At 42.0% G+C, this 27,162-nt stretch overlaps 1 protein-coding gene across 1 annotated transcript in view; it reads left to right on the top strand.

Annotated features, from left to right (window-relative positions):
- LOC126108643 (uncharacterized) overlaps window positions 1–10,789 on the top strand; it is a 91,341-nt gene extending 80,552 nt beyond the window's left edge. The window contains exon 5 of the mRNA XM_049913952.1: window positions 10,080–10,789. Coding sequence (XP_049769909.1) covers window positions 10,080–10,566 — 487 coding nt within the window. The 3' untranslated portion in view covers window positions 10,567–10,789. The remainder of the gene's footprint in view (window positions 1–10,079) is intronic.
- The last annotated feature ends 16,373 nt before the right edge of the window (window positions 10,790–27,162 follow it).

The following is a 27,162-nucleotide window of genomic DNA, read 5'->3' as shown; positions in this document are numbered from 1 at the left end:
ACCAAGGTCGAAGTGACAATGGAAAAGAGACCGAATGATTTAGGAAGGGCTAACCTTCGGCGACTTGGAGCTTTGAATTCAGAAGTTTGATCGTAATTAGAAAGCTAGGGAGTCTAAAAACGGAAGTGCAAAGGCCCCAGTCTAGATACGGTGGGGGTCATTGAAGTGAAACAGAAGAAGGCTAAGGATTTGTCATAATACACATTGGGGTAAAATCAACAGCAGCAGAAAATGCTGTAATTGGAGTAGGATTCATTATGTATAGGAAGGAGGAGAGAGAATGGGCTACTGTGAACAGCTCTATGGCAGAGTTTTTCTCACCAGATTCGAAATCAAACGAACGCCAACAACGATAGGTCAGGTACACATGGTAACGACACAAGCAAAATGAGAAAAGAGAGGAAGTATGCAATTGAAATGCAGTTGCAGGGGAAAGAAAATAAGAAAGGGTCATGGGGTGTATGGGATTGGCATAGGGATGAGAGGGGTGAAAGTCTAATTGATTTCTGCATTGAAATTGAGATGGTAATAACAAATACTCTGTTCATCAATCATGTGAGGAAAAAATAAGCTTGGAAAAGACCCAGAGACACTGGAAGATTCCAGCTGGATTACATGATAGTGAGACAGAGATTCCGAAATCAGATATTGGAATGTACGGTGTACCCAGATATAAACATAGATTTAGTAATTATGAAAAGTAGAGTGAGGTTTAAGAGAGTCGACCAGAAGAATCAGTGTAGAAGGATGTAGCATATTGCAGTACTGAGAAATGAAACTTAAAGTTTACCAACGATACGGATATTGCGGTAAGGAATATGACAGTGGACTGTTCAGTTCAAGAGGAGAGGACATCTCTAGAACGTAAAACCACAGACGGTGGACAGACGAACACAGATAAAGGGAAGCCAACTTCAAAGAAACTTTAGGTAACAAAAAAAAAAAAAGTACAACTGACCGATGAAAGAAGAAAGTATAAAAGTGTTCAGCGAAAGACAGGAAGACAGCTACATTCACTGAGATGGCCAGAGTCGTGGGATACCTGCTGATATAATGTCAGACCTCCTTGTGCCCAACCTAGAGCACGAACGCGAGGTGGTGGGGACCCAAGAAGTTGTTGGAAGTCCCCTGTACAAATAATATGCCATGCTGCCCCTATAGCTACCCGCAACTGCTAAAGTGTTGTTGGTGCAGGATTTTGTGCACGAACTGACCTCTCGATTGTGTCCCATAAATGTTCCATGGGATTCATGTTGCGCGATCTGGGTGGTCAAATCATTTATTCGAGTGGTCCACAATGTTCGCCAAACGACTCATGAACAGTTCTCGCCCACTGACATGATATCGTTATTTGAGAACGTGAAGTCCACAAATGTCTGAAAATGGTCTCCAAGTAGCTAAAGATAACTGTCTGCATTCAATGATAGGCTCAGTTGGACCAGAGGACCCTGCCCATTCCGTGTAAACAAAACCCACGCCGTTATCGAGCCATCACCATTTAGCACAGCGCCTTGTTGGCAGTTCGGGTCTGTAGCTTCTTGCGGTCAACACCACACTCGAACACTATCATCAGCTCTCACTAACTCAATCCGAGATTTATCTGACCTGGTCACCATTTTCCAGTCGTCTAGGATTCAACCAATATGGTTATGAGACCAGGAGCTGCAGGTGATAGCCGGTCGGAGTGGCAGTGCGGTTCTAGGCGCTACAGTCTGGAACCGAGCGACCGCTACGGTCGCAGGTTCGAATCCTGCCTCGGGCATGTACGTGTGTGATGTCCTTAGGTTAGTTAGGTTTAATTAGTTCTGAGTTCTAGGCCACTGGTCACCTCAGAAGTTAAGTCGCATAGTGCTCAGAGCCCTTTTGCTGGTGATAACATACTGTTAGTAAATGCACTTGCACTGGTCGTCTTTTGCCGCAGCCCATTGACGCAAAATTTCGCCGCAATTCCGAACAGATACGTCGATAGTACATTCTGCATTTATTTCTGCGGTTGTTTCACGCAGTTTGGCTTCTGTCTTAGCACTGACCCATTTATGCAGGCGCCACTACTTTAAGTCGTTATGTGAAGGCCGTCAGCCACAGCACTGACCGTGGAGAAAGGTAATGCCTCAAATTTTGTATTCTCGGCACACTCTTGCCACTGTGGCTCTTGGAATATTGAATTCCTTAACGATTTCCGAAATGTAATGTCTCATGCTTCTAGCTCAAACTACAGTTCGGTGTGAAAAGTGTTAATTCTCGCTGTGTGTCGGAAACTTTTCACATGAATCACCTGATTACATATGATAGCTCCACCAATGCACTGCCCTTTTATATCTTGTGTACACATTACTACCGCCATCTGTGTATGTGCACATCACTTTTGCACAACTTGTCACCTCGATGTGAATCATTTAGGAATGACATATGTACGATGTTCTAGGTAGCCAAGGCTAAATAACTGTAGAAAACTTAAGACAACACTGTAAACAAACAGTCGTAGGAAGGACTGACACAGAATATAGAAAAGCGAAAACAATAATTACCATGGGAATTCCATTCCCAACGCCAGAAGAGAGAGCAAATAAATGGAAAGATTACATTGACAGCCTCTATGATGGAGGAACTTTTCTGATGACATGGTAGAGGAAGCAATCTGTGTTGGCGTGGAAGATATAGAAGATGTACTATTAGAGGCAATATTTAAAAGAGCTCTGGTCTATTTTATACCAAATAAAGCTAAAAGGATACATAAAATTTCATCATGACTACTGAGTTCATAGGGGAAAGTGGCACCCCAACGACTATCCAAGTTCGAGTGTAGAATCTATGAGACTGGCAATGTACTGTCACACTTTCAGAAAAAATATCATCCACATATTTCCAAAGGTAGCAAGGGCAGATAACTGTGGAAATAACAGCACAATCATCTTTGGAACTCATACATCCGAGCTGCTGATGAGAATGATGTAAATAAGAATGGAACAGAAAATTGAACAACTGTCAGATGACGGTCAGTTTGGCTTTAGGAGAGGTAAAGGCGCTAGAGAGGCAGTTCGTAAGTTGTACTTGATAATGGATCAAATCGGACGAAAAGTCAAAATACGGTCAAAAGTTTTTTACCTAGAAAAAGCGTTCGACAGTATAAAATTCTGCAGGAGCTTCGAAAGTCTTACTTAAATATAAGTAAGTTACAGGGAAAGACAGGTGGGTTACAACATGTACAAGAACCAAGATTGAAGAATAAGACTCGAAAATAAAGATAAAGTACTCAGATTAAAAGTGTGTAAGACAGGGTGCAGTCTTTTGCCCTTAGTATTAATCTATTCATCGAAGAAGCTATGATGGAAATGTAATATAGATTCAAGGATGGGATTCAAATTCACGGTGAAAGAATGCCAATGAAAATTTTGTTGATGACATTGCTGTCCTCAGAGAAAGTGCAGAATAATGGGATCTGTTGAATTGAATGGATAGTCTGATGAATAAGGAATAATGAGAAGCAGCAGATATCGGAATTTTTTACATTTAAATTGGTGGTCATGAAGTAGACAATATTAAGGAAATCTGTAAGCAAAATAACCCATGATATACATAACAAGAAGGACATAAAAAGCATACTAGCAAAGGCAAAATTGGTACAACTAGCCAACATAATTCTACTGCTATGAAACATAGGTCATAATTTGAGGAAGAAATTTATGAGAATCTATGTTTGGAGAACTACTTTGTAGGATACTGAATCGTAGACATTGGCAAAACACCGTGACTGAGGAGACTACGAGCGTCTGAGATGTGGTGCTAGAGAAAAGCGTTGAAAATTAGGTGGACTTGTTGGATATGGAATGAGGGGGGTACTCTGCAGAATCTGTGACATGGGGAAATACTGACAAGGCGAAGGAGATGTAGAGTGTAAAGACTGAAGAGTGTCTTTCTCTTCAGTCGGAAGACAGTTGGAATACGTCGAGGAGTTAATTGAGGATGTAGTGTGTAAGTGCTATTTGAGATGAAGGTTGGTGCAAGAAAGGAATTCGTGCCAGGCCGCATCAAACCAATTAGAAAACTACTGGTTAAAATAATCTCATTTGACAGATTAATAGAATATATTTGTACTTAATTGCCTTTAGTTCACAAAGAAAGTTTTACATATTATTCCCGAGGCTGCAACACACAGTTTGTAACATCAAAATGTAGGTGTTGCTGTCACATGCAAATAACATGGCCCATTTCTCAGTAGACATTCAGTTACATCGACAGTTTCTGGACACTCATTAGTGAACATTAATAAGGGATGTGTCAAAGTTTCATCTCTATGAAGGCTTTGACTCTGCTGAGGAAACTTTCAGTAATGCGTCTGAACTTCAGTGGAGAAATGAGAACCCATTCTTCCTCAACGTTGGACTCTTTAATCTGCAGCGAAGTAAGCTTCTAACTCATCCCAAAGCAGTTACATTGGATTCAGCTCTGAATTCAGGGCAGAATAGTACAGTCATGGAATGTTGTTGTCCACAAACTCTTGCGTAACAGATAATGATTTATTACAAGGAGCAATGTCTTCCTAATACAAACAATGTTACTGTATTGTATGCAGTACATAAAGCTGGAAAGCGTGATTTACATGCTATCGGATTTAGTGTTAAGCTCAATAGGGGAATGACAACATGACCATGGATATATCCCCATAATGTAACGCCATCTCCTCAGTCCTTCACTTCTGGCATTACACAAAATGGCAGGTAACAGTCATCAACCAAAAACAGAACCTTCCGTCGGTGATTCACATGTCCGGACCATTCGTTTCCACTCATCCATGGTCGAAATAATACTGGTACATTTGTTACTCAGGTGCCATCCAGTGTCTAGTGCACATTCGAAATTACTGAACCTCCCTGATGAACCCATTCTGCTATTTCTGGTTCTCTGCTGACAACACATGCGTCTCTGCCTCCTTTTATACTGGCGGATCGTCCTTTCATTACATTTGTTGGTCAGCCACACATTATATAAAGGTGTCTAGATAGTTTTGATCCGATTGTGTAGCTTGTCCCCAATGTTATTCAATCCGTACATTGAGCAAGCGGTAAAGGAAACAAAAGAAATATTTGCAGTAGGAATTAAAAGAAATAAAAAGATTGACGTTGTCTGATGACATTGTAATTTTGTCAGGGACAGAAAAGGACCTAGAAGAGCAGCTGAACAAAATGGGCAGTGTCTTGCAAGAAGGATATAAGATGAACATCAACAAAAGCAAAACGAGGATAATGGAATAGAGCCAAGTTAAATTAGTTCATGCTGAGGGAATTACATTACGAAATGAAACGCTTAAAGTAGTAAATGAATTTTGCTATTTGGACAGCAAAATAACTGATGATGTAGGAAACAGAGATGATATAAACTGTAGAATGGCAATCACGAGGAAAGAGTTTCTGAAGAAGAGAAATTTGGTAACGGCGAGTACAGATTTAAGTGTTAGGGGGTCGTTCCTGAAAGTGTTTGTATGCAGTGTAGCCATGAATGGAAGTGAAACTTAGACGATAAATAGTCTACACAAGAAGGGAATAGAAGCTTTCGAAATGTGGTACTACAGAACACTGCAGAGGATTAGGTGGGTAGATAATATAACTGATGTGAAAGTACCGAACAGAATTGGGGAGAAGAGGAATTTATGACACAACTTGACGCAGGGATCGGTTGCTAGGACATGTTCTGAGGAATCAATGGATAACAAATATAGTACTGGATTGCAGTGTGGAGGCTAAAAATCGTAGTCAGAGACCATGAAATGAATACACAGAACAGATTCAGAAGGATGTAGTTTGCAGTGGTTACTTGGAGACGAGAAATTTGCACACAGTAGAGTAGCATGGAGAGTTGCATCAGAGCTGTCTCTGGACTGAACACCGTAAGAACCTCAACAGTGTATATAAATGCTGTCAGGTCTTTAGTGTGTTCACGAAGCCAAGATCCAGATTGCCTAGATATTTGAATGGTACGAAAAGCGCATGAAATTCGATGTACACTGGTGTCCAAAATTAAAGCAACAAACGGAAATTTTGAGATGTTGCGTTTATTTTGCCATAAAAAAGTACAAACAGGTGATAGTGAAGTAGGAAAAATGTTAAGAACAAAGAACATAAACAACTACAGTATGCATAAAGATAGAAAAAAATGTTCTTCGTTTTTTCCAAGTTAACAGATTTGCACAAACAATCCGACAACTGGATAATGTGCTCAGCATAGGCTGTGACCACCTCTGGCTCATACAACCCTGACATCGACAAGGCAAGCTGTGAATGATGTCATCAATCTCTTGTGGAGGCAATAACACCATTACTCCTGCAGAGCTACTCGCAAGTCTTATGGAATTGTTGGTGGATGCTTGAGTGATGCAACCCATCTCACAACTACATATATTTCGTATGCATACTATAAACAATTTACAATAAATCCACACATTATACAATAAGTTTTCCTCTATAAAATGTACAATATTGCAATGCTAATTTATAAAATAAAATTCATGGAAACCTATATACAGTATAATAAAATTTTATACAGTCTTTGTTTCACATGTCATTGTACCAGAAGTCCACATATGCCCTCGCTACTTCGGTGCACGCCATCAGGTCTTGGGCTGTGCACGCTCTTGGGTGGTTTATTAACGGAAATCGTCTGGATGCTCCCACACGGACACAAAGCAATTTCACTAATTCCCCACTTGTGCAGATTTCTGTTACATCTGTCCATTCCTGAACGTAGCCTGTTCACAGTTTTCCATCTCTCCCACTCAAGTTCCGCATCTCATGGCAGCACTTCCTCAGAATCGTGTGCATATTCTTGTTGTTCCTGCCACAGTCTTTTTCTACAAGTTTTTGGTGGCCCTATGAGTGGTTGGCTTGAGTGGAGAAAATTACTTCTTGACGTAAGGCATTTAGGTAACATTTGGTACCCATGGTCCGGATGACGTTGATTTTGAACCTGTTTTGTTCGTTCAGTTGTGCTCTGTATTGAACGTCGGACATTTGGCAGAGCAATGCCTGACAAGGAATGTAGGTGTTCTACTCTTGTTGTCTTAAGACATCCAGTAATATGTCTAGACATCTGGTTCAGGACAGTTGTCCTGCTTGTTTGTGTGGCATCATTGCTCCCAAACAGGATTTGCAAACTCAGCAGCGGAGTAACAGAGTGCCATTGCGGTGGTGCGTATAACTTTTGAATTAGCTCGACATTTTGATGGTGTTAGCTTGCCAAGTAAGTTATTCTGTGATTGGATTTCTGCCTTGCTCTTCTCAATGTGCCTCTTGAATGACAGTGTCCTATCAAGAGTAACTCCCAAGTACACTGGGAGAGGACAGTGTTTTAATCTTGTGTCATTCCACCAAACATTCAGTTCTTGCTTCGTCTCTCTGTTGTTAAGATGGAATAGGCAAGTTTGGGTTCTTCTTAGATTGGGTTTCAACTGGTTTTCTTTGTAATAGTTGAGATTTTCCAGGTTGTCAGCTAGTATTTCCTCAATATTCTTGTAGTTTTATGCCTGAGCTGCTATTGCCCTATCATCAGCATAAATAAAAGATCTTGACCAGGGACTAATAGGCTGGTCATTTGTATAAATATTGAATAACCTGGGGGCAAGAACACTGCCCTGGAGAAGCCCATCTTTTTGTAGTCACCATCTGCTCTTGTTACCTTGGAAGTCAACAAAATACCTTCTGTTAAATAGAACTGATTTGAGTACAGAAGTGAATTGAGGGCTTTTTGTTGTTTTTTGCACTTTTGCAATGAGATTTCTGAGACTGATGGTATCATATGCTTCCATAAAATCTATAAACACCATTCCTGTAGTTCGTCTTTTCTCAAACCCATCTCCAGTATAGTGGGTTAGCCTGAGAGCTTGACTGGTACAAGATTTGCCAGGCCAAAATCCTGCTTGCTCTTTTATTAGGGTGCCCTCAATCAGCTCTTTGAATCTGTTTAGTATCAAACAGTTTGTATGTTGTGCACAACAGAGAGATTGGCCGATAACACTTAGGATCTTCTGGGTCCTTACTAGGCTTAAGAATTGCAGCTATTTTTGCCTGTATGCAGATTTCAGGAATTCATCCAGTTGCCCAAGAGCAGTTCATGAACTCCAACAGCCACAATTTAGAGCCGACACCAAGACGTATCATCTGTTCGTTTTTAATATCATCTAGGCCTGCGGCCTTCCCAGTCTTTAAACTTTTGACTGCTTCTTTCAGTTCTGATATTGTAAATGTATGATCGAGTGTATCATTATTTTCTTCATGGGAAGCTTCTAGTCTACCCGCATGCCGTTTCTTCAGACTGTGTTTCGCTTTACCGTTTTTCAGCTACTGGAAGGCTATTTGGTTTGCTGTACTGCCAACAAAGCCTGGTGTACCTGTAGGTATACCATCAAATTTTTGAGCAGTCTCCACACTTTTCGACTACTGTGAGTTATGTTAATGCTTTCTAGAGTGTGTTACCACTTCTATTTTCAATCATTGTTATTATGACTTCTTCTCCATTGTCCATGGGGAGAATGGGTTGGCGTCATAGAGACCACAATACGTTTCGTATTTCTCTTTCGTCTCTTCGCTGTAGCCTTCAATGTACGATTTTCTACATCCTCTCGTATACTCTGCTGTGCAGAGTGAAAACAAACTCACTGAAGTTTTCTGGTAGAGGTGTGTATCCGCGACATGCTTTATGGGATTGAAATTTGGAGGTCGAGCATACCATCCCAGGTGTGCAATATCTTCAATTTCCAAGAAACCTTCAATCAGCTGATCTGTATGAGGCGTACATTTATCGTCCATCAATACGAAGTGTAGGCCACAGCACCTCGCAACGACGGCATATGAGGTTCCAAGATCTCGTCACGATACCTTACAGGAGTTAAGCCTTGCCAATTCACCAATACAATGTCATGAAGAGGTGTTCAGGTAGTCCACGTAATCGCTGAGCACACCATTAAAGAACCTCCGCCGGCCGAAGTGGCCGTGCAGTTAAAGGCGCTGCAGTCTGGAACCGCAAGACCGCTACGGTCGCAGGTTCGAATCCTGCCTCGGTCATGGATGTTTGTGATGTCCTTAGGTTAGTTAGGTTTAACTAGTTCTAAGTTCTAGGGGACTAATGACCTCAGCAGTTTAGTCCCATGGTGCTCAGAGCCATTTGAACCATTTTTGGAACCTCACTGATATCAGTCCCTTTTGCACGATATTTGGGTCATGAAATCCTGTTCCACGATCCCTCCATATGAAAATCCGTCGAGAAACACTCTCCAGATCATTTTGGGACTCACGTGAGAAGATAACATTGGCACATTGTTCGGCCATTCGGTGGGATGTTGATGACTTCACTCTACACATTTATTTCTGTGAAGTCTCAGAGGTACATAAACAACGGACCCCTGACAATAAGTGGCACTCTGGTGAGATCTTCTGTATAACGATTGCCTAGATACAACACCAGTGCATCCTGCAGGGTGAGGTGCCAGTTGCCGTGCAGTAGTAAGGCAGTACCGTGATGCCCTTTTAAGCAAATAATGGTCCTCCCTTTCTCGTATCACACGTGGTCTGCCCTCGTCTTCGAGATACAGTTTCCATCTCTACAAACAGTCGCCACTTCTGATAAACAACAGTGCGATTCACATTAACCCATCGGGCCACATCAGGTTGTGACTGTCCTCCTCCCATTCTTCCAATGGCCCTCCACTGCAGAGAGCCTGATATGCGTCTTCTCTGTACTATACTGCACCATCTGTGACTGTGTCTACAGCGATTGCGAATGTGGAAGTACCCAGTAAACACTATCCCATTGCTAGCTGCACTGACATCGTCGTGGGCGTGGTTGTCCGTTGACTGGAATGCTAACTTCCGTGTAGAACCCGGTTGTGCAGACATCAGTTGACAGTTTGCATGATTACATCGCGAATTAGGACGGGAAATCGCTGTTAGCTGCTTTAATTTTGGACACCAGTGCATTGCGGTAACCTTCTCGACTTTTAGGGACTCATCACAGTTCTGCTCCTGCCATAGTGTTCCGTCCTCAGACGTGCGTGTTTGGAGATATTTGTAAGTATTCTCCTTTTGTTCCAGGTATCTTTCTGGAGAAGAGAAGGGCAAGGTTCTGGTTGCGGCAGCTAAGGAGGGGTCAGTGAGCAAGGTGCGAACGTTACTGGCAGTGGGGGCGGACGTGGAGGCGATGGACGAGAACCAGCAGAACGCACTGCACTGGGCAGCAGCCGGAGGACACGCGGAGGTGGTGAGGCGTCTGCTGGAGGAAGGAGCTGACGTCAACGCCAGGGACCGATGGCGGAACACGCCTCTGCATCAGGCTGCATGGAATGACAATGCGACTGTGGTGCGGCTGCTGGCGGCATTCTCTGCCGACTGCAACGCCAGGGATCACACTGGGAACACCCCACTGCATGATGCGGCACAGCGTGGCTACCCAGACGTGGCGACTGCGCTACTGGAGGCAGGGGCCGACAGGGAAGTCAGGAATGACAATGGGGACACACCGCTGGATCTAGCCGAGAGGAACAACCACCAGTGTCTCATAGATATCCTAGGATCAAGCTAAATATAGTGCAAACGACTCTGGAGTAAAATAAAAAAAGCCTTCTATGGGATCTTTGTTACTTATAAAATAAAGAATACAGAAAAGTTTATCCTCCAGTCTTGGTTTGCACCCTAATTTACATAGTACATACAACGACGCAAGTACCATAACACCAAGAGTGTTTATGGACTACCATAAGTTCAAAGAGGGACTCTCCTTTTGCTGAAAATTCAAAACAAACTGAATAATTCTCTATTACTAATGAACACCAGTTTTCTACAATATTTTGTTACTGAAAAATACTTTTTAGACGCATGTTTGGTGCTATGTGGAACGTATATAAAACTCTGATGAATTTCCTTGTATCTAGATTGCCGACACATAACCTCTGTACTTAAAATACATCTTTATTTGAGATCTTTCACTGAATTTACTTCTGTACCTAATGTGCTAACAGTCGAGCAACTTGTGTCTGCAGTTAAAAATTGGTATTATTACCAGTACTTACGACACATTAGTTCCGATTGCAGACTGAATTTTGTTGCACACTGTAAAGCCGTCGAATACCGGCGGCCTAGGAAACCTCTTTCTCGGATCACTAGACAATACTTCTAGCAAATCGTAATAAAGAGTTTTATTACGAAATGAATCAATGACATTACTTAACTCTGACAACAACAAAGAAGTGCTGCAAACAAAGGGCGACATGCAAGAAAGAAATCCCTTCAGTATACACAATTCCTAAGTCACTGGTGTTGATGTGACTAATCTCTGATGTAGAAGTGGCCGCGACAAGCTGGGAGTGTGCGCATGTTCTCTTCCCCTGAAGGCCGCAGCTGTCGCGTTGTCGTCCTAGACAGAGGTCGGTCAGCGTGATATTGGGTGACGTCTTCTTCGCAGCCCTGTCTGCTCTATCGTTCCCGACTGGTTGTCGGCGCTCGACTTTACGCCATAACATTCCTCCCCCCATAACGACGGACCGTCGTCGTATAAGGAGCGCGACAACGGGAGGGAAGGCAGGAGTGTGGAGGCAGCGGTGGACTGGAAACTGTGGCTGCAGCGGACGTCACGCTTCCAGTTGTAGCCCGCCATCTGGCCTGCGCTCAGGTGCAAACGTCCCCCGGAAAACGCACAGAAGGGCACGCACCCTACTCCTGAGACCCGTAACCAGATGCAGAAGCCGCAAGCTGCTGCGGCGTTTGCGGGTCCAGCTCCATGGGTAGGACGAGAGGAGGAGGCGACGCCTCCATCTCCACGGGGTCGTCCTGTGGTGTCGTGACGACACCCTTTGACAGCTGTTGTGGCCACACTGTCCTTGGGATCTATAAATCTGGGGGAAGAGGTACACAACGATCACTATGCACATTACAGTGGCGAATTTGATCCTGATGTCGGCGCTGCAATTCGTCTGGGCCTGGAATGAGATACACGCAAGCACCAAGTCGACGAACGATCTCGCCTCGCGTCCACCGTCTGCGTCCATACTTCGACGCCGGATATTGAGGATGGCGGAGCTGGTGGAGCAGTGTCCGCCAGCGATGGTCCATCTTGTGGATGCGAACGATAGGAGGTGAGAAACCGTTGCTATAAGCGTATACCACAAGCAACCAAAATGATCCCACAAAATCTATGTGCACACGTTGCCATGGTGATTGCGACTTAGGCCAAGAAGAGAATTTTTATGGTAGAGCGGACCGAATTTCCCCAAATGCGTGATGCTGTTCTATTTGGCTGTCCATACCCTCTCGAGTACAGTCTCGACTCGCTGTTTCGTAATTATCCTCCAGTGTCAGTCCACTATCATTTTGAACAAGAATCACCCCTCGCTTTATAGCGAGGCTATGCCGACGTGCAAAGTATTGGCGCGCTACGGAGTTCTTAATGCTATACTATGAGTGAGGCAAAATTGTGCGAATGTAGTTTAGCAGAATCTCCAAATCTGAATAAGCTTCCGTGGCCTGTGCAATTTTCCTGCTGTTCAGAGGCAAAGGTTGAAGCAATTCAGAATCCTGACCATCGATGTGACAACAAAATGCTGCAGAAGCGTCAACGTCTGTATCAAGGTCAATCGTAGGACATGAAAGTACGTCCGCATTGCCATGTTGATCTGTCATAAGATTTACAATCTCGTACTGATATTGAGACAACAAGAAAGCCCATCATTGCAATTTTTGGCCAGTAGGTAAAACGACTGCAAAGGCTTGTGATACGTAACTAAGTAGAATTTCATGCCATACAAATAGTGGTGCAATTTGGTGACACCATGCACAATAGCCGGTGCCCCTCTCTGTATTCGTGAATAATTACAATGAGCTTTGGAAAACACTTTTGATGCGAATGCAACAGGCCTGTCTTTATCACCAAATCTATGTGAAAGAACTGCACCGAGTCCATAAGAGGAAGCGTCAACTGGCAAAACAGTTGATTTGTCAGGATCAAAGTCAACTAAGCATCGATCACGGAGCAACGCATCTTAAAGTTCTCGAATAGTTACTTGGCACTTATCTGTTCAAACAAAGGGGACAATCTTGCGACGCAAGCGGTCGAATAGAGCACCAATTTCTGCAGCATTCGGTATTAACCGAGAATAATAGTTCATTTTCCCCAAAACTGACTGCAATTCTGTGACATTGCCAGGAACTGCTACTGAAGAGGATGTAAACCTTGACTGTTTATGACATGACCAACATACTGTAACTCATGTTTAAAAAATAATCACACTTGTCCAGTCTACACTTTAGTCCTGCATCAGGTAACACACAAAGCACGCAAATCTGCAGTGTGTTCTTCAGGTGTACGACCTGCTACAACAATATCGTCTAAATAGTTTGAACAGTTTGGTACTTGAGCAGTCAGCTGTTCCTAATAGCATTGGAAAACATCATGTATGGAAGCACTGCCATTAGGCAAACGCAAATAGTTAAACAAGCCCAAATGAGTATTCACTATACACGCTTTTCGAGATTCTTCATCGAGCATTATTTGAAGACGTGCATCACACAAATCAATTTTTGAATAGTAGCGACCAGCGCCTAATCTATCAAAGAGATCCTCTGAGCGAGGTAATGAGTAGGTATGAATCACAGTGCACTTGAAGTCGAAGCAGAGGCGAAAGCGACCTGAAAGTTTGGAAGAAAAACCAATGGGAAGAATAGCTCCGCTAGCTTGCAATTCTTTATTTTCAGCGGCTACTTCGTCCAGTAATGCAATAGGAAGAGTTCTAGCCTGGTACAATTTCGGTTGACCATAGAAATTCATAGTAGACCAATATGTGGAACAAAACTGTTAGCCTTGCCTAAACGTTCAAAACAGAGTTAAGGGAATTCTTTTAGCAAACTAGCTACACTGTCTTTAGCATTGAATGCATTGACTGCCAACACATTGTACTGAATTTGAAAGCCAAACAAATCAAATGAATCAAGGCCAAATAAGTTCTTACAATCGCATGATTGTAGCACACCGAAAGTTAAAGTTCACGAATGTGAGCGATACATGGCAGGCAAAGTACATTTTCTGAGAACGGGAATGTCTTGTCTGTTATAAGCCATCAGGTACATGCTAGGTTTATACAGGCGTGTGGATCCTAAAAGTTACGATTCAGCGATGTTACTGAGACACTTGTGTACAACTGAAATTTCACATGTTTTCCACTAATGTGGAAATGAACGATATGTTTTCCCACAAACTTTTTGTGCCCACTGAAGAAACTGCACTGAAGAAACTGTTCGCTTGCTAGTTATGCTGATGCCTCCAGCAGGCTTTGACTAGACTGCATTGATTACATGGGCCTTGTGACTACAATTTCGTTTATGTTTGTTCTGTTGCATACATACGGATTGTACATGACCTTTCTTTCCCAAGCATAACACTGTGCTTGTCTAGACAGGCAGTCTTGGCGTGTGTGAGTAGCACCAAGGGCATGACTTTACTCTGTTTGCCTGTGTAGAGAGCTGGTTAGGCTGCATAGAGAACTGTTAACATGGCGTGGCGCTCGCAAGTGTATGCCGCCTAATGTGCCTGTCGGGAGCAAGGGCTCAACCTGACAGATTGGCGGCTGCATACATTTGTCAGCCGACATGCCACCCGAATTGTGCTGATCTAGTATTTGCACTACTTGTTGAAATGATGGATCAGACAGTTTCAAAGTCTGTTCTCTAAGTGAGACATCAGTTACATTGCACACGATCGCATCACGTGACATAACATCTGAATATAAAGCACCACAAGCACTTTTGAATTAGCATTTCCTCGTCACACCATGCAAATCTGTTACCCACTCACAGTAAGCTTGTTCTGACCGTCTCTTGCGACGAAAGAATTGATATCTAGCTGCTACCACATTTACTTGTTGGTCTTAATTAGTGAATCTACAACCTTATCATAGGAAAGTTCACCCAGAGTTGCGATAGGGAATAATCTCTGAATGAGACAAAACACAGCACTTCCTACTGTTGATAAGATATAATGAAGTTCCACAGAACCTGGTATGTTGTGACCAATTATGTGGGCATCAAACTGTTGCAACCCATCTAGCCATTCGTCTTGTTGTTAATTAAACTGGCAAAAAGGCAGTATGGCACTCGGAGCTAGAGGTGTGGTATTTTGCGTTTCATTAGTGGCTTGAGCGGTGAGTAGCTGCTGTACTGTACTCAGTAGAATTGCGATTTGCTGACTCTGAAACTGAAACATCTGTCTCAGCTGCGTTTCATATATCGCTAGCAGCTGTGCCACTGGACCAAAGGGTGGGAGAAGTGGGTTGTTCGATTTGGAAGAGAGAACTGCAGTAAACAGGCAAGGCAGCGAATAAAAATAAGTACAGAAGCAAAGAAAATCTCCGCAACGCCCACCTGGAAACACTGATTAGCGAAAACAATATGAGAGAAACTATTAACCCTGTGGTGCGTGAATTTCACTGCAGTGGACAACTTATAATGGTCAATTTTCTGGAATTTTCAATCAGTCATGCGGTTGCAAATGCATGCAGGACACAACACCAGTACGGACTGCCGACTGCACTGAACAGCGTGCATTGGCAGCCTCAGGACTGACTGAAAATGCCGGAGAAGCGACCACTAACAGCAGTCCACTGTAGTGGACGCTATGCGCCACAGGGTTCAAGCAAGTAAACACACCCTTGCAAAGAAAAGCCAACGCAGAATTAAAGCGCCAGTAAAATAGAAAACGAAATCCGTGGTCGTCAGGGACTCAGTTCCTCTTAATACTCATCGCCAATACTGAATCATGCCTGGATGCCCAATATATTGTGCCTGGGGAACCTCCTTGTCAGATCGCTAGACAGCAATTCAAGCAAATAGTATTAAAGTGTTTTATTGCTGAATGAACCAATGGAAATACTTAACTTTGACAATAATACAGAAGTATTGCAAGGAAAGGGCGACACACAAACAAAAAAATCTCTTCAGTATATACAGTTCCTAAGTCGGTGGTCTTGAAGTGCCTAATCTTGACGCTGTGGCCGCGACCCGTCGGGACCTACCCTTATGTTCTCTTCGCCCAGATGCCGCTGCTGTCGCATTGTCGTCTTAGAGAGGTGTCAGTCAGCGTGCTATTTGCAGACGTCTTCTTCACAGCCCTCTCTGCTCTAACGTTCCCGACTGGCGAGCCGGCACTTGACTTTACACTGGAACTAATTGACACATGTATGTGTGTAACTCAGTGATTAATCTGTATAACTGCAGCGTGCCATCTGTAGCAATAATCAAACGAAGTTATGTGCTAATCATTTGAAAAGTTAGCAGTTTATCTTAAAGAAGAAAGAATTGTAGAATGACATATAATCACAAATACAGCACACAGCTGTGACACTCCACTTACAAGACTTATTACCATGTATCATGTAACATTGACCTGCACTATCACATTACAGAAAGTTACAGAAATGTTTCCCTTGTTCCCACACTTTGCTTCTGCCCATCTTCAGTGCATTTTCCTCTGTCAGGCATCACGTCTACAACGCGTCTGCAGGGGCCGCCCTGCTACCAGCTGCACAGCAGCCCTGGCCAGACAGCTGCCCCTGCCGACAGCGCCTCCATTGCCTCAGGCATCAGTCTGCCCAACTACTGCTTGCGGGAAGTGTTCAACTGAATGCGGAATTGGTAGAGGGAATTCTGTCAGAAAATTCAACATGTCAGATAGTGTGTGAATGCCACTCCACTCTCAAGGGGTAAAACCCGAAACCGCTCGTAATATTTAAAAAAAGGCTGCAAAGATAAAGAGGTATTTGTTTACCTTCTGCCAAATCAGACAGTAGAAGATTACAGTCAACAGACTCAGGTCTCAAACAGAGGACTGCCAGTGACTGCCAGGTAATATCTAACAATCTCCGATACAATGGCAATGTAAAATAATACCCTTTGAGACTATCGGAAACCACGTTATATTCAATAACATATGAACAACACATCATTTTGGTTTAGAGTAAAGAAAGATGAAGGAGTGACCAGATGCACTAATACACGTTTTGTATATATATTGTGCTGTTGGAATGTCACTAGGGCTGCTAATATAGATTTTTCTTGGTTTAATGTAATAATCGACTGAGTATCTCCAAACATCTGACGTCATCCATGCCAATCTGTACAAACCTTGAAAACACTGATCATACAAATTCGAACTTACAGTTTCCTCGCAAGTACAGTTGTCCAAGATAGGGGCGATTACATCATCCAGGATGGTGGCGAAGACGTCATCCAAGATGGCGGTTTTTGGCGTGAAGTTTGAATTTTGGCGCGAAAGTGCCAAGCCCCCCTCCCCCAGAAAAATGGAGGGAACTTCAAATTCCAAAATGGAGTTGTCGCCTTCCCACCTACGGGCACCTTGCGACAAAATAGCGCAATTGGGCCAGAGGCTAAGCAGAGTGTATGACCGGAAATCGTGTGACTGGAAGTGCAATCATCTCGGATTTGTAGAGTATAAAAGGATGCATGACATCCGCATCTAATCAGTCTTCTGTGGTAGTTGAAAGTGTCAACATGGATTCCTCCAAAGTGCTTAACATGCCTCAACTAAGGAGGACGAGACCAACTGACGAACGCTTTGGTTTATGGTTACTACCGGGCAACCTCGACAATCTGGTTTCTGACATTGGTAACATAAATTACACCGAAAATGGTACGCTCCTTAGCAAGAAGAACTTAAATGTGCTTACTCCTATTACAGAACCCTTTTGCGATAACATGTGGTACTTAAAATCTGTGATCAAGAGGACTGTCAGCAGCAGAAGGGACGATCTGTAACGTTAAAATAGGAGATGTGTGGCTCATTTAACTGTTATCTACGTAGTAAATTCTCCAAGTTCGTCACGGCAAGACAATGTGTGAAGGCGAAGCTACCATTTCTCCTACATGTAAGCGAGAGTGTGATAGCTAGAGGAATTTTTGACAAAATCGGCAAGGAAGCACTGGAGACGATTTAGAACAAATATAAAAATCTTGGGGCTATACCATATAAAGTGGAATTAGCGGACGTTAAATTGGATGTTCTAATGGAGGAGTTGCCCAGAATATTGTAGCAGCTACTTGTGGACGATTATTACCTTTTGGATTTAGACATAACGCTAGACTTTGCCGGAATTTTTAATGACATGGAGATGTGCGAGTACCTAATATCAACCCACGACTTCTGCATGGAAAGAGACAATCAGGGATGCAGCAATGTGATTGTGGACAACGATATAACAGCTGGAAGAGACTGTTCAACGTGGATGAGGTCCAATTGTAGGGTAAAAGTATATAACAAATTTATATGTCAAATCACAAGTCCAGGAGTAAATAAAGTTATAAGTGACCATCTTATAGATGTTACAGTGTCCAGACACACGACGTCAGGAAAATTTTACGTCTTCTTTGGCTAAGGAGCATGGCATTACCAGGCTGGAGGCCACAATATACAACTACAGGGTGGATCGTGTGTTCGACCCAGTGCTAAGTTGTTTAAATGTATTGGACACCAACAAGCAGTATTTATGATGTACTCCACTTTATTCTATGCCAATTGCATCCATGTGGTGTCAGCTAACTAATAATTTACAGAACAGCTGCTGTGTGATGTTTAACAACGTTCTACAATTTGTCTACTGGGGTAATAAGAACACCCGAAAATTGACGGGTGTGCAAGTAAGTCTGCCGGACCCTCAAGGCCGAGAAAAGCTTATAAATTATGCTCTGTCTGCATACAGTTTTAATTATCTACCTGTAAACTACGTGGAGATTTTTAACTTTGACTCCAACAAAGACAATATAAGACAACTGCTATAAAGCAAGAGTATAAGCTGCAATTGGAAAAGGAAGAAGCTATTGCCGATGTGCAGGCCACGTTTATGTATGGATTTAAACATTCTGTATGAAAAAATCTGACTGCGAAAGGGAATACAAAACATTGGCATTTATAGTAAACAGCCATAGAAACTGGTCACGTGTTGGAGTACTGGCCGAAATCGGTGGAATAGAGAACGTTTACTATATTAAGGGATACACGAAAAATGTGTTTATTAATCTCTATTCCCATTTGGATCAACTGAAAAAGAATGGTTATATTCCAAGTGTGGCGAGCTGGATGTTGTCCACCAAGCAACAGAACAGCCATTTTCCAAGTTTAAAACTGATGGAATAACTACAGTTAATGGCCACTCGTTTGCAAAAGTAGTAAACTTAAAGTTCTATACAGAAATCCCGCGAAAATGTGGAGCAGAAGAGTTGCCGACATACACACAGGAGGACGTGGAACGATTTAACAGCTGCGTCATGGAGGATATACGAGGAAAAATTAAAATCCTCGATGCTCTCGCCTAGAAGAACTGCAGGAAGGAACAGAGCTAGTAGTTAAATCCGTAAAACAAGTATTTCACAGGAAGAAAATTAGATATGTATTAGAATTCGAGAATACATCTTCTCTGTATTTGTCAAGTTAGTGGTTGGAGAAAGAAATAGATGATTCAGATGTGGATTCAAGCTATAAGTTAAAAATTAAATTGGACATTATTAAAGCTACACCTAACAAAAATAATGAAAGAGATCTTTTCTGTGTGTAAATGTATATGCAAAAGTTAATAAAAATTTTGTAAGAGGATATTTACGTGTCTTACTCGCTAACCTATCAAAAAAATCATATCACATTTCCTACATACATCGATCAATGTGCCAGTATTTCGGATGTGGAAGCGAGTGGTAGAATGACCTTGAAAAGTAGTTGAAAGCATATTGAACCCTTTTTCTTGCCTATATGAATATTTCGGCAGTTTGTGCATGCACATGAGCATGTGCTGGGTATGATATGCATCCTGGCTCCATCCCTCTGCATTGCAGAAATCTGCTGAACAGAATTCTTGTACTTATTCCTCCTATACTCCTCCATTATCATACTCTTCCATACGTGATGTAGTGAACTGAGGTTACAGGCCTCCCTCGAATGTCTGCATGGAATGCAGCTATTGAAAGGTGCTCTATCATTCACATTCATCTCGGTGATCGAACACAGGACAATGGTTTGACAACGACAGCTCAGCAAAGACTGAATGTGCACCACCAATTCCAGTCATCTTAGTAGAGAAAAAAAATTGTCGCCATCTTGGATAACAGTACTCGCGTCATCAGCTGACGTCAAGACAGCGTCCTCTGTGTACCAAGCCACGTGGTGGATACACTGGGTGCAGCCATATTGAATAACGGTACTTGCGTCATGATCTGACATGACAGTGGTGTACTCTGGTGGCGACAATATGAACTAAGTCAGTTGGAGTCCAGACCTAGTGGCGAACACACATGCTTGAAATTGGTTAGATAATAAAGACAACTCCATTTTTCCCGCCATGCATTATCATGTTGGAATTTGAACTTCCAATCATTTTTCTGGGCAGGAGGGTTGTGGCACATTTCTGTAAAATTCAAACTTCCGCCAAAATCCGTCTTCTTGAATGACGTCATCGCCACCATTTGAATTACGTCATCGCCCCAATCTCGGATAACGGTACTTTGTCCCAGTACCACTGTTGTTCCAATACTCACCGGTGTTGATGTACAAATGTTGAGCTTCCCAGCAGAGCAATGTATGGTAAATGGTAGACTGGTGTAACGTTATCAGACACGAACGACCTAGATTTGCTAGCTAATTTAAGCAAAAGGCTTCAAAAATAGGTATGTGTAAGTTTTAAATATAGTGACAAGTACTGTCACCAAGTTATTACTGAACTATAGGCACTCATTTCTAAAGCCGCTGCTGGGACTCCCTGCTCCGCCGATCTCTCGTCTGCTGCTGCTCTTTCTCGCTGCATTTTAATTTCATCTGCTTGTAAACTATTAAGGCTATAGTGGTGACAAATATGAAAGAAATTGTTCAGAACCTTTTGTAAAAATCCTTAACAGTGCTTCGAGGTTTTCTTAAACTTTCTTTGTAAATCTCATCGCACACGAAAAAAAAACCATAAGCTTTAGGTTATAGTTTGATAGTTGTTGGTATTGTTACCATTTGCTTGAAAGTAATCCATAACTGCCTTTTTAGCTTTCCATATGGTAAAACGGCAAACAGGCAGAAGACGTCGATTTTAAGGCAAATTTAAATATGTTAGTTCAAGGTATGAATCTCCCAGAGTTTCTTTCGATAAGGCTTCTCAAAGCTGGCCGTTACTAAAATTTTGGTTCTTCAATGCAAACAGACTTCTATATCTTACGTGCTGACTTTTGGAATAGGAAACGCAGATATTTAGGAACACAAAGCTGGTACTGACATTTACTCAGACATTTGCATGTTAAAATATCGGCAACTAATCTAACATCTCTGAAAATTTTTCTTATGTTTCTGAAACATGAACAGCTGTTCATTTTTCCTCCTGTCCTGATACACTGCTCTAGGTTGTTCCCTTAGACTGCAGTGTGGCGAGCATGTTACACAATAGCCCGTTCTGCACAACAAATTCTCTCAGAGACATTACGCTCAATCTTGCTACTAAAGTAGGAAGCATATTTCCTCACTCTTCTCAACAACGCAAAAGTAATGTCCGCAGCTCGTGGTCTAGTGGCTAACATTGCTGCCTCTGCATCATGGGGTCCCAGGTTCGATTCCCAGCCCAGTTGGAGACTTGCTCTGCACAGGGATGGGTGTTTGTGATGTCCTCATCATTTAATCATCATCATCATCATCGTCGTCGTTGTCGTCGTCCTCGTCGTCATCATTCGTGACATTGGCTAGATTGGACTGCGAAAAAAAAACTGTACTGTGTAAAAATTGGGATTTTGTATGGGCGCTGATGACCATGCACTTGAGCGCCCCAAAACCAAACATCATCATCAACACCAAAAATAATTTTGGCAGCAGTCAGAGAACATCAAATCAGGCAAACTTCACGCTCTAGCAGGTCCAGCTGTGAGGCCATTACAGTGCTGGGCTGGGTGGGCACCAGCTCGTTGGTCTCCCCTCACCAGACGGCCTCTGGCCGTGGACCACTCCCTGATGCTGCTGTGGGCTTCAGTCCCAGCTCTAGTCTGATTCTGTCCTCCACACTACTCTACCCTCTGTAGGTCCCTCCATTTATGCATAGCTCTGAAACCTTCATCGATTCGAGCCTGTTTCCTGTAGCCAAGCCCTGGTCTCGCACTGCAGTATCCATCACATCCCCCAGACCATCACAACTTTCCTCCATTACCAAATTGATGGTTCGTGATCCTTATCCAATTTAGTACTTCCTCACTAGTTACCCAGTCTAGACACTATAATAGTACTACAGTAATTGTTTATATGTCTGGAACAGTTTTAAGGATTACTAACTCAGTCATTTTGTCGGGTATTCTACATCTATAGACTTTATTTTTCCTACATGGATTCTTTACTGGTCCCATTTTCTATGACTTTTCATAAATATTTCTTAGGTAGGCGTATGAAAGAAATTACCCATTGGGACAATTCTGAAAAGTGTCCCTAAGAATAGCTTTCGGACATGTCCAAAACTATTGTTTTTTATCGCCCTAATATGATTATTGTGTTCTCCAGATCCATTGTCGATGAGCAACGAAACTTTGTTGCTCAAGTGGCGCAGTCTGTATGTGTGACATTTCAGTTGTTTCGTAATGGCGGTTCAAAGAGACGGTTTGTCTGATGAACAAATTTTAAAATATTTGATTTCAATGTCAGATGGGGAATACGAAGGGGAAGATCCTCATTATATTAGTGAGGCTGGTGAATTACGAGATGATGACGCTGTAAGCGCTGTTGATGATGAGGAATATAACCTTCCCATCATTGAAATCAGTGACTCTTGAGACAGCGATGTTGCAACTACCGGACAAGAGCAAGCCGAGAAGTTGCAAACCAGTGTTGCTTTACCTACAGCAGGTACCTTTATATAGCCGTTGTACTATAATTTCATATTTTATCGCAACTGATATTTCAGCAAGCGTTATAAATGTGTTCTATTTTTCTGTATTACAATTTGAAATTTATGGTTTTTGTAGTGACCGAATTATTCTATTATATACTGTATGTTTAGGTACATCAAATAACACTGCGCGCTTACCTCCAGCTAACAGCACTAGACGCGTCCGTGGCAGAGTGAAAGAGAAATTCAGATGGAAGGAAATCCTTCTATTGGGAGTAGTGGGACAGCTAATGAAGCAACAACATGGACTGTTACACATATGAAAGCTGTTCCTGGAAGACGTCTACAGTAGAACAACTTGAAGGTAGCAGCGGGACCTACGGGCTATGCGAAGAAGATTGTCAGGAAGACTGTGTATTGTAGTGCATGGAGACTGCTAATTGATGACAGGGTGCTACAAAATATAAAGAAATGTACAGATAATAGAGCACACAAAGAGCTACATGATGATGATCAGACCATTAGCATCGATTCAATAGAAGCCGCAATATCACTTACGTACTTACGAGGCATATATATAGAAAAAAACTTTCCTTTGAAGCTGTTATGGTCGAATACATAGGGGCCAGCATTTTTTCGGAACACAAAGAGCATAAATAAGTTCACCGAAATATTTCGGTTTATGCGATTTGAAGAAAAGAGCACACGTCACATAGACTGAAGACAGATCGTTTTACACCTGCTGCCCCTGTGTGGAATCCTTTCATTGCCAATTACTTGCTGTGTTATATTTCACGTGAAAATGGCGCTGTGGATGTGCAACTGTTTCTGTACAAGTCTAGATGCTCTTTCATTCAATACTTGACCAATAAATGAAACAAATTTGGAATAAAGTTTTCTCTTCCAGTTGATATGAATTCTAAGTATCTGGTGAATGAGTTTCCTTACCTAGGCAGAGATGGGCAGCGTCCCACAGGTATTCCCCTTGCAGAGCGTGTAGTAACGTGTCTTACGCAGCTTCTTGTTTCTGCGGGAAGAAACATAACCTGCGACAATTTTTTCACAACGAAATGCCTTGCAGAAATTTAGAAACGTAAGAGCATTATAGCCGCAGTGAAGAAATCTAAATACCTCGATCAGCAAAATCTGCTGTGGCACCTTTGCACACAACTATTCTTTGTAAGTCAGGTGATATGACTCTAACATGCTATCAGTGGAAAAAGAACAAAAATGTGCTTATTGGGAGTTCAATGCAGACACAGTAACTATCGATGAACGACATCTTAAAAAGCTACCAGAGTCAGTGGTCTAATGCAGTAACATTAAGTATGGCGTTGACGTAATCGATCAGATGGCTCGGCTTTACACTGTGAAGTATGGATGCTGCAGATGGCCCATGCGCGTTTTTTCCTATGCCTTGGACTTAGCAGCTATAAATGCTTGGGTTCTCTGTAAAGAAGTAACAGGAGAAAAATTAAGCAGACGTTAGTTTATATACAAATTTGCAGAAGTGTTGGCTTCAGCATATAAGTCCACATGGGTACAAAATACTCTTCTTCATAATCACAACCTCACAGCATTCGGAGGACTGGTGAAATTGGAGGGTGTAGAGGCAACAGTAGAAGCAAGCATTTATGTATAATGTGTAACAAGTATGTTTGTGGCAAGCCGCGGTGGCCAAGCGGTTCTAGGCACTTCAGTGCGGAACCGCGCGACTGCTATGGTCGCTGGTTCGAATCCTGCCTCGGGCATGGATGTGTGTGATATCCTTAGGTTAGTTAGGTTTAAGTAGTTCTAAGTTCTAGGGGACTGATCTCAGCTGTTATATCCCATAGCGCTCAGAGCCAAGTATGTTTGTGGACCATGTTTAGACAATGCTGAATACACCTGTGTGAGGTGTCACGACGCAGCAGGTGGTTTTGAATGAGTGAAAGCAGAGTTATAAATGTTTCCTCCTGAATATATTGTGCTTTTCAGATATTTCTGATAAAACACATGGTTTTCTTTTCAACAGAAAGTTATCCATTCCACATTTTGTTACATAATATTTTGATCAATTTTTAGGTTAAAAATGTTCATTGTACCATTTGATTCTACAGAAAAATGTAAAATTAAATCGTGGTAAACTGTGTATGTTGTCTGAAATAAATTGTCTTCTTTTGGTGTAAAGGTTTATTACATTTACTGGTTGCGACAGAGTTCAATATCGTCTCACATTGATAGGTTGGTGGCTGTAGTAACTGTCATTCAACTAATTAGTATTTATTAATAAATGAAACATCATGACTGAACTTTCTAGAGGCTCTATTAGTTTACACCACGAGCTGCCAGACATCATAAGGACACATAAATATTTACATGATAGGATTCAAGATAAGCATCAGTTATCAAGTGAGATGAACAATAAAGATTAATTTTGGGTTAGCTCACTATGTAGTATGACGACTAGTTATTAATCTCTTGTTGTAATCAGTGAGACAGTTGTGAATTGCACATTGTCGAAATGGTGTAACTCATGCTTCTAATTTAACTACACGGCCTTATATCATGACCTACAAGATTCGCATTTTAGATCAAAGTATTCATACAATACTCGTTTCTAGTTGTGATCCCGGACAACTGAGCAGAGTCAGTGATAACCATTGACAGCGAGTGCTTAATACTGTGCCTCCAGTTCGGTAACTATACTCGGGAATGCATAAAGCATTTCACATTATTTATAATATTCGGTATGGCATCAGAAATCTTAAGAAGTCTTAAATTCAATGTACCTGCTGCCACTCAGCGTCAGAAAGAATTTGGCTGAAGGCTATAAGATATGTCGTTGTTATTATTAAGATACATGTGACATTACAATCTTTAACTGGAGTGGATATATGCTTTTAAGATTTACGATATTCTACTAGTGACAATCGCAGTTTTCAAGTTTGGATTTCACTTATTCCCTGGATTTACTGGAAATGTGCTCCCCATTTAGGCCAGTTTTAAGGAAACATCAAAGGACAAAAACCCCAAGCAAATTGGTACATCTCACCAAGTGTCATAACGAGATATTGCTGTGATAATGACTTCCCATTGGATATTAGAACTTAAAGATGGACACTACCAATTGTATACTTCATTTCATTGTTCTTGAGTTTTGCGATGACTGCATCAGTTGTACTTTCATTAGAATGTAGGCAAAGCAGTAGACCATTCCTTCAGTTAACCATTCATCTTCTCCTCTGGGGATGGAAATACTTGACTCTTCATATCACTGTGTCATCGGCGATATTGTTGGTTGTGTAATGTTTTAGATCGTTTGTTGAACATTCAGAAGAGCCATACTGGATTCTCAACTATGGGTGTACGCCATTTTGTGACAGCAACACTCTCAGGGATGGACAACACAACTCTAAAAGATGCCATGCCTGACATGATGCTATATTGCATCAAAATTTGAAGATGAGTACCAGCAAAAACTCATGTTAGTGCCCATTGAAAAGGAATCGGTTAATACATCGCAGTGGTGTTTCCTCTAACAATTTAACTTTGAAATGCTGTCTCCACAGGATTTACGATAAGAGTAGTTATTTACATGAATTGATAGTTTCAGAATACTCATCATAAAACTGTCCGATTTCAGGCATCATGCCGGCCGCTGTGGCCGAGCGGTTATAGGCGCTTCACTTCGGAACTACACTGCTGTTGAGGTCGCAGGTTCGAATCCTGCCTCGGGCATGGATGTTTGTGATGTCCTTCGGTTAGTTAGGTTTAAGTAATTCTAAGTCTAGGGGACTGATGACTTCACATGTTAAGTCCCATAGTGCTTAGAGCCATTTGAACTATTTCAGGCATCATGTTGAGATTGCCACACCAGTTACTTTCCTTCTGGACTATTTTTCGACCGTGACTGTCCGAAGAAATATGTAAAAGTTTTTTTTTTTGAATTAGCGCTACCAGTCACAAAGATTGCCAACTTATTACTTATTTATTTAGCGACATGTTTCGAGGGTTAAACCTCATCTTCAGGCTAAATGGCACTACAAAAACAACTTTACAATAAGATCATACTGATATTACATAGTCTTTTCGTAAATGCTGTGGTCACCCTGTGGAATAAGAGAAAACTTAGAGGCGATGTCACTTTGGAAGCTGGACTGATGTTTGCACGAAAATGTTGTGTGACGGTGACTCACTTTCTTCTTCTCGCGTGGCAGTCTCATTGTGATATGTAGTGGTGTATTCATTTCCGTGAATATTTTGGTCACTATTCACAAATTTTCAGTAGTAAATAATAAAAAAACCATTAC

The sequence above is a fragment of the Schistocerca cancellata genome, chromosome 11 (assembly GCF_023864275.1).
Source record: "Schistocerca cancellata isolate TAMUIC-IGC-003103 chromosome 11, iqSchCanc2.1, whole genome shotgun sequence".
In the NCBI taxonomy this organism is placed as follows: Eukaryota; Metazoa; Arthropoda; class Insecta; order Orthoptera; family Acrididae; genus Schistocerca; species Schistocerca cancellata.
This window is presented reverse-complemented; position numbering and strand designations above follow the sequence as displayed.